This window comes from Mus caroli, chromosome 13, assembly GCF_900094665.2.
Source record: "Mus caroli chromosome 13, CAROLI_EIJ_v1.1, whole genome shotgun sequence".
Classification (NCBI taxonomy): domain Eukaryota; kingdom Metazoa; phylum Chordata; class Mammalia; order Rodentia; family Muridae; genus Mus; species Mus caroli.
In genome coordinates this window covers 54,375,676-54,384,654 of record NC_034582.1, presented here as the reverse complement: position 1 = coordinate 54,384,654, position 8,979 = coordinate 54,375,676, and the positions used below count along the sequence as shown (strand labels likewise).

Sequence of the window (8,979 nt, the reverse complement as noted above, 5' to 3'; positions counted from 1 at the left end):
CTCTTCTCTTCTCTTCTCTTCTCTTCTCTTCTCTTCTCTTCTCTTCTCTTCTCTTCTCTTCTCTTCTCTTCTCTTCTCTTCTCTCCTTTGCTTTCCTTTATTTTTCTTTTTAATTTTAAATTTATTTTTATTTACTTATTTGTTTGTTTGTTTGTTTGTTTTTGAGACAAGGTTTCTCTGTATAGCCCTGGCTGTCCTGTAACTCACTTTGTAGACCAGGCTGGCCTCGAACTCAGAAATCCGCCTACCTCTGCCTCCCGAGTTCTGGGATTAAAGGTGTGCGCCACCACGGCCCGGCTCTTCTCTTTTTTAAGGAGGAAAAAGCATGGCAAAAATTTCAGATTAGGTTTCACTCAAAAGTAAAAAACAAAGAGGAAAATTACATGATTTTAATTAGCAAAAAGCAAGACTAAGGACTCAGTATTTGTGATACTTCATGACTTCTGGTAAAGACCCTCGTGCAGTGCTTCTCAACCTGTGTGTTGGTAAGGGTTCCTCTTTCACAGGGGACATCTAAGGCCATCAGAAAGCACAGGTATTTACTCTAGGATTCATAAGAGTAGTCAAATTATAGTTATGAAGTAGCAATGAAAGTAACGCTATGTTAGGGTCACCACACCATGAGGAGCTATATTAAAGGGTTGCAACATTGGAAAGGTTGAGAGCCACTGCTCTAGGGGGACAGAACCATCTCTGCTGGCAGGAAGACTGTGTCCACCCTTTCACAACAGGTCCTCAGGCTGGCCTACTAACCACGCCCTTTCCTCCTGGGTCAAGTTGATTACCTGCCAAGAACGCATTGTCATCTGAAGTCCTTCTTGTCTGGAGGTGAGTGGCTTCCTGTATGTCTCTATAATCTCACACACTGCACTTCCTCTGGCAGAGTTAGAAACTTCTAGAGTTAAAGTTTCCACAGGACAGGAAAAGCCAGAAAGAGTCTGACTTCTTGGACTCCTGGGACAAAAGCTCTCCTGTATATGAGAGATATTACTTGAGACCATTTCTACCCACTAATCTATCTGAGCTTTGCTATTCTCGTTTGCTATACAGATGAAAAGCTCTATCCAGAGGCATGGAGTGATTTTTTTTTTTAAATATGAAAATATGACCTACGGAGCCTAGGAGAGGAAAGGCAGGTATAGGTTAGATACAGGAGATTTGAAAGTAGCAAATACAGGCATTATGGAAGAGCTTGTGGGCTAAAGGGGCAACAGGGTGGATGGAGAATAACCTAAAACCAACAGGGCATCCTTAACCTGGCAAGTGTAAAGCTGAATGTGAGTCTCTGGAGATAAGGCAACAAAGCAAGGTGTGGCAGCTCTTAGAAAGTCCCACTTTCTGTCTTACCCGATCCCTTACACAAATTATCCCCAAATGTAATGCGCAGTTCTAACCTAACACCCCAGTTTTCAATCCTTTGCAAAAGCTTCTCTCTCTCTCTCTCTCCTCTCCTCTCCTCTCCTCTCCTCTCCTCTCCTCTTCTCTTCTCTTCTCTTCTCTTCTCTTTGTGTCTGTCTCTGCCTCTCTTTCTCTCTCTCTCCTCTCACTCTCTGCTCTCTCTTCTCTCTGTGCTTATCTCTGTCTCTCTCTTCCTCCCTGTTTCCCTCCATCTCCCCTCTCTCCTGCCCCTGTGTATGCGTCTGTCTCTTTCTCACTGAGGAAGGTCACATTTTTTAAAAAATACAATGAGATAAGCCCGCATGTCCACCACCGCCGCCACAGCAAACATCAGAGGATGGGTCATGCGGCAGGCAGATGCTAACACTGGCTGAGCAAGGGCACATTAGGGACTCTGCTCTGAGGGCTGAGCGAAGGAAATGGGGTGAGTGTGGAGGAACAGTTAAACCAGGAGCACAGGAAGGGAAAGAAGACCAAGGGACAATCGGACAATTGGCCGAGCTGTTTCTGTATACAACACAGAGCTTCCCAGCAGACAGAGGTTTACACAAGATCCAGGCCACACGAGGAAGTGAGATTCTCACATAACAGAATTCAAGAACACCAAAACGTCTCCAGTCGTTGAAGTGAGTGACTGCTTAGTGCAGGATGAACACATTTCGATTGTATAATCGAAAGCAAGTGTCCAGCACGAACATAACCAGACGTTTCCTGGAAGGCAGGGTCTGACCCTGAGCCATAGGGACACATCTCCCTCCTGTCCCCAACCCCATGGATACCCTCAGTTAAGATTCTATTTGCATCCTAGACTTTTTCTTTTACAGCTTGTCTTTTAAATGTCGCATGGGAATGTTATTTCTTGAGTGCCTGAGGTTTTTGACATCCCTCTAAACTCCATGTTTCAGGTGGTATTCTCCCCCCCTCCCCCTCCCCCTCCCTCCACATTCCCACCCCACTCCCTCTCCCCCTGGGCTGGGTCTATCTAAAGAAAGGTGTGGAAACTGCAAGCAATCTAGAGGGGCTATGTGGGACACCTGTCCCCCATGGAGACAATTCTTAGGGGACTTTATGGGGTGTTTCCAGGAATCCGAACAGTAAATTATATCCTCAAGTCCCTAAGAAAAGTGACAAAACCAGAGCGGGAGGCCAGATATCCGACACACTTGTCTTTATTAGAATACGCATTTGGCTCTGAATGATCAATGTTACAGGTTCCAGTAAAGCGGTTCTCATTAGCATAAGCACTCCAATACAGGAAAATATTCCAAGTCCCACCAACCACATGTCCGTGTGGACCAGCACTGGAGTTTCTCAGAGGAAGACAGTACACATGTTTTGAGTGAGCTCTGTTGCTTGAGCCATGGGAGCTGGGATGAAGTCATACAACATTCCTCTGTGGCATTGCCCCAGCCTTACCCCATCCCTGTCCCCTCTCATGAGAACCTGTGTAGCCCCAGAGGAGGGGACTGACAGAGTGGCAGGAGTTGTTCAGGGAGTGCAGGGCTTCTTGCCTACAGCAAGGAGGCAGGATAACCCAGAGTGTGTCCTGTGGACATGAGGGTTTCATGAAGGAATGCCAGCCCAACCCATACTCAATGGCCCCCAAACCCTTCCTCTCCAAATGTGAATGTGGCATGGGAAACAGCCTCACCGAACCCAGAAACAGACCCCAAAGCTCTTCCTCATGGTAGGGTGAAAACCATGCAAAGATCTCCTAGGCCGCAATGTGGATTTTGCCGAAGCGGGTAAAAGCAGCTCACGCTAGGATCCTAACATGACTGACAGTTCCAGTTTATCAACTGTTAGAGCCGAGTGTAGGTAAGATCCACTGACAAGAACTGGAGAATATAGATAGCAGACTATAGACAAACCCAGAGAAGGAAAATTCAGCGAGTTGGGGATCTTATTTCCTTTGCATTTGGCTGTTGTTTTCCTTCCCAGAGTTCAGGAGTGCAGAATGCTAAGACTTAGCTAGCTATTCATCTGGAACACCTTCACAACACAGTCTTTTCCTACACAGTCTTTTCCTGTTTCCAAGCCAGCACCTATCTGGGAAGGTCAGTGTACAGTGTGACGAAAGGAAAAGCGTGTAAGGAAGGGCTTTTGCTCTCCACTTGTCCATGGAAACAAGGAAAAGCCATTTAAGCAACAGCTATCAACGGTTATTTCTACAAATATAAGAGGATGGCATTGATGGGACTAGGAACCAGGAAGAAATAAAACCATTAGCTTCATTAACCCCAGGACAGAAAGAAGAAGGGGGTAGGAAAGCAGGGTTGTATTCAAGGAAGTAAACTTGGGGTCAAGAATTCTGAGACCTGCAGCTCAGCTGACCTAGGTACTGGGTAGAAAGCATGATTTTCAGTCCTGCTCTGGGCACTTTTTCCTTTGCAAGTAGACTGGAGGCGGATCTACTCTAAGAGTGAAGCATTGTAGCGAGAGCAAAAAAACAAAACAAAACAAAAAACCCTCAGAAGTATAAATTGTCTAAACATCCATTACTCTGTAGGAAAACTATCTAGGTGGCATTTTGTAACCTCCTCTCATGAAAATAATCCCTAATTTGAAGACTTGGGACAATGGGAATATGTGGTACTCAGTCAAAATGCCAGCATCATCTAATAACGATCCTGGGTTCTGTTTCAAGGCATAGGGAAAGTCATGGGTGTGGCCAAGTGAATGCGTTACACAAGAGCAACAGAGTAACAACCACATTGCCTTCCACCCACAGTGGTAACTGGCCATCCAGGAACTAGGTTAGGTCATTGGGATTGGGTTTCACCGAGGACCCATCTCTACCTCTTTTTTCAAAACCACAGTCTCTTATACATCATGAGAACAAGTATATTCTGAACATATGGATGAATCCTGACAACCTGAATGCCATTTGGGAAGTATCAATAGCAAAATACCTTTGTACACCTCACTACTGAACACAGTTCTTGCTGAGGGAGCCCCAACTTGAGAGCAGACTCCCAGAGAATCATAGAGGGAAGCTTCAGGGATGGAAAACATCTGGAAATCTGAGCAGCCAGCTCCATTAAATTTGGCTAGGTCTGAATGGACACCCCTGCCTGCCAGAGGTCCTTTCTCAACTCAGGAGTCCCGAGGAGAAGAAAATCGATGCCCAGATACTGCAAATGTAACCAGCCTGGCCATTTAAGATCTGTAGACCCTGGAAGGGGCTGGCTAGGTTCCTGGAGCATTACATGGGGAACAGGAAGCCATGGTGCTCCTGAGCCTCGGCTGGGGGACAAATAGAACTGAGGGAGGGTCAGAAATCACCTTGTGTTTACCCTGAACATGGGCTCCTTGTCTGCCTTGTCAGAACAAGAGAGCTTCTTGTTTACAGGGATTTCCCAGTCCACAGCACAGGGCTCGTATCTTCTTAATACGCAGAATGTGAAAGAGTAGCCTTCCCTGAACTTAAGACCCCCCTCCATTGGACCTAATATGTCTGCCATGCCCAGCTCCTAGTTCTACAATAACCTCTCTGCACTGCAAGCAAATTAGAAGTAGTAGGCTAGAAGTATTACACATAGATCCTTCCTCTATACTTACTGTCAACCCACTCTATAGACATGTTAACAATGCCCACACTGAATACAGGGCACACTAAGCTCAGGGCCACAGTAACCTCGATAGCGAAAGGCTGCTCACAAGACCAGACATCCCCAAGCCTGAACACGTCAGCGTGAGCAGCTATATCTGATAGGATTATAGGTGGCTAAAATGTCACCTTTGTTCCTTGTGTCTTTCAAGTTTTCTACTATTATTTATGCTATAGTTTTTATGTTTAATTCAAATTATCTTATTTTAGGGCACTGAATGGCAATTGGAGTGATTAAGATATAATTCGGTCTAACTAGAAAAAAAAATCATCAGGTTTATACTAACTAGTGTCACCAGCTCTCTGTGGTTTGCTTGAGACTCTCCCGATTTAAAATTGAACTTTGTCACACTGAAGGAACTGCAGCAGCCTTGAGCCAGCCAGGACGGGCTGTCACCCTAATACTTAGATTCCTCTTTGCTTTCTTATGTATAGCATCTTCTAATCCTTCCTTCCACACAGGAGGCCAAGAGCTTACACCCAACAAAGCATAGAACACTCCCCAGCAATAGATGCAGCCACAGAGAACAGATCTTACTAAGTATCGCTCTGGGCTGCTGCCTCAGCTCCAGGGGGAAGTTCTCCAAATTAAAGACAAACTTCCCAGGTACTCATGGTGATCTGAGCGCTCAGAGAAGTACTGTCCTCCCTTGCTTTTCCTGTCTACAGGATACTGCAAAGTCACCTATATAGGAAAGAAGTTATGACGACCAAAAGCAAAACCAAAGGAATCAACAAAAGCAGTACCACAACGTCACTCAGCTCGGAGGTTGACTGTTCACTAACCAGGAATTGGGGTGGAGTCCCAGTCTAACAAGTGATCCTAGAAGCAGCCCACCCATAGGGCCACCTCTAAGCTGGAAGAATCAGTAATGCAGAGACAACTGTCTCTCACAATGAGAAAGCCTAGGCTTTTGGGACAGTTCCGAAAGCACTGAGCCTTACAACCTTCAACTCTGTCACCTTCTACTTGAGGAACACTCAACTGTCCAGAGATTCTGGGTGACGTGTGCTTCTTAGCAACACAAGGCAGGCTGCTGGTTTACATTTGTGTTTGCTGTGATGGTTCTGGTCCACGGTCTGCTGGCACATCCGAGAAATGAAGCTCAGCTAAACTCATGTTGCTAATGCAACAACTCCAACCAGACTTAGTCTCAGTGAACCAATCGCATTCGTACCCTCCACACACTGGGACACCCCAGGTCATCACTGGCGATTTGGAAGCCTCAGACTGACTCTGCTGATGTGCTCTGGTGCCCCTGTGATTATCTTGGCGGGTGGAGGATGCTGGAGTAGAAGCAAGGCCTCTCAACCTGCATCCATAATCACGACTGGTTTTGCTTCTCAGCTCTCAGGTACAGCATTGGGGTGTTTTCTGCAGGAGGACTAAGTAATCCTGAGATGGGTGCTATTACTTTCTCTCTCATTTTTTTTTAAATAAAAACATCACCCTGTGAAAAGCCAAGAATGCGATTTTACTTAGCTATGAATGTGCTTCAAAGTACAAAGTGAAGTTTGTTATATGACTTACACTTTGTATGCAATGATGCAGCATGTATTCATTTCCCCGTTCGACTAGGGGATGCAAGCTGCTTTTTAAAGCATTGTTCCATAGCTTCTTACTGTCTTGTCTGGAGTTGAGATTGACTATGATATTGGGTTGTTGTACTTAGCAATGGGGGTCCACGGCACCGAGAACTGTATTGGGACCTACAGAATGCAGCAGTGTGCCATGGTGGCCCCCACAGGATGAGTTGTCCACGCTGTGTGCAATAAACAAAGCAATTTCTAAGCATCTCGAAGTAACAACTATTCTTTCTATCCTAGCCTTGTGCTAGGTAGAATAGACTTAGCTTCTGTGTGAAGTATAGGCTGCAGCCTTCCAGGGTACACAACCAATTCCCAAAGCAGCTTTTACCTGGCCAATTAAGTGCTTTAAAAAAATGAAATTGTTTTTTAAAAGTTAAAAAAAAATAATGAATCAAGGTAAAAGAACTCTAAACCAATAGTGTCTACTGCTGTACCCTGGCCCTGACCACTGAGACGGACCTCAATCACATGACTGCACTAGAGTCTGACCTCAGTCATGTGACTGCACTGGAGGAGTCTGACATGGCCTGGTGCAGCTCTCTGATGTTCTGAGCTTCTAGAGTCCTAAATGGAATTCAGAACCTTTGCTCGTGTATGCTCTAAGCAGTTTCTCAAATGTGTTGAAAACCTCTGTCATTTTGCGAAAGCTCTCACTTGCCTTTGCTGGGAGAAGACTGACAGAGTGGACATTGTAATTAAGAAGAATAGGACATGGACTCCGTGATGTTTTCAACTACTGCTCAAATGTCCCCTCTCTTCAGAACATCAGCTTTCCTGCACCGTGGCTGGCCAGCAAGCCTGTGCCTACCTACAAAATGGTCTAATAAGCATCTGCTCAGTGGGGGAAATACACAGCTGTACCTGAAGAAACATGGGACCCATACTGCAGAGAGGCAATAAATGTCCATTTCATTGAAAATAAAGTCAACTTTCAAAGTAAACGTAAAACAACTTTAAAATTCTTGCTATGATTCTGCCTCTAAGAGTGGTTAGCCATAGGTGTGTGCAGAGGACATGCTCTTCAAGACAAAGATATGAGGGTGTGTCTTAGAGACAACCCCACTTAAATTTAGGCACAGGATTTAGAACCCTAGAATAATTACAAGGCTGTTGTGGAAGGAAACACAATTTTGGGAACAACAGTAAGTCTACAGATAAAACACAACCCCACCCACCAACTCAAGACACGGTTTGGGAGTTTTGCTGGTTAATAGGCTTGGTTTCTGCTTTTCAGCTCAGAAGGTGTGCTCCCATCACACCCTGTCAAAATCCCTCTCAACAGGCAAAGCAAGAAGAAGATAGCACAGCTACCCTCGAGCCAAGTCTGTAAGTCCTACTGGTCAACCACCCTGTGCTGTCAGACACTGTGATTTTCAGACACATCTACACAGGCTAGTTGAATAAAGACCAACTCCAGACTTGATGTTGCTGAGCTCCTCAGCTCCATCTTGCCATCCTGATTGATCGAGGAGATGGTCTATAGTTTAAGTGACACAGCACTTTGAGGGCTTAGTCATTAGAGCACTCTGTTTTGTCCTGGGAAGGCAACTTCTTGCTTGGCTAGTTATGGAAGCTAAGGAGTGACTTCCAGATGCTGTCTGGCCAGAATTTGCAGATAACCATAGAACTCTTCTCCTCCATCAGCCTTGGATTTAGCCTCCTTTGGTTCCTGCAGTGACGCAGGAGCCTCCAAATACCAAATTATTATCAGGCGGTCTTGGGGGAACCTCTGGGCCCTGCAATAAAGTAGACAGACTTTCTATTGGAAAGTGCTCAGGAGCGATTCAGCTCTGTTCACATTGCTCTAAGAATCTTGCAAACCATCTCTGGACTTGGTAAATGAAAATTACCACACAGCTCCTGATAGCATAAAAGTGTGTCACAGGGCATGGTTGCTCATCACTCCTCATGGCAGCAATCGTATGTATGATTTAAAGAACCCTAATCTCATCATGATCGATTGTTTTTGTTCATTGTTTAGAGCAAAGCTACATGAGGACTGAAGCTCTATCACTTGGGCAGAGCCATTTCCAAGCATTGTCTACCAAATGAGGTGTTTACAGCAGGGGCCTTAAGGCCCAACTTAGAGGGGCACTAGCAGTCCACAAGCCACGTCTGACTCATGCTGAGGCATTCTTACTTGCCCTGCTTTGCCTTTGAAATCTTGAGGCATTCAAATATAAATAAATAAATAAATAAATAAATAGCCACCTTAGGGAAATTTGGAGCATTTGGTTGCACCAGACCCATGCCCCAGTGTGGTCTTTATTAATTCATATCATTTTTCCATGACACCCCATTCTTCCTATTGACTCGCCAGATTCCCGAAAACCTGGATTCAATCTGGACCTTCCTGAAGCACAGCCTATCTCAGTGCTCAT

At 45.3% G+C, this 8,979-nt stretch overlaps 1 protein-coding gene across 4 annotated transcripts in view; it reads right to left on the bottom strand.

Moving 5' to 3' along the window:
- Positions 1 to 8,979, bottom strand: part of Ntrk2 (neurotrophic receptor tyrosine kinase 2) — a 315,292-nt gene that overhangs the window by 119,142 nt on the left and 187,171 nt on the right. The window contains exon 14 of one of the 4 annotated variants that reach the window (XM_029468410.1): positions 8,291 to 8,334. The exons of the other annotated variants lie outside the window; for them this stretch is intronic. Within the exon in view, the coding sequence (XP_029324270.1) occupies positions 8,306 to 8,334 (29 nt within the window). The 3' untranslated portion in view covers positions 8,291 to 8,305. Of the gene's footprint in view, positions 1 to 8,290; positions 8,335 to 8,979 lie in introns of those variants that run through there. 4 annotated transcript variants of the gene reach the window in all.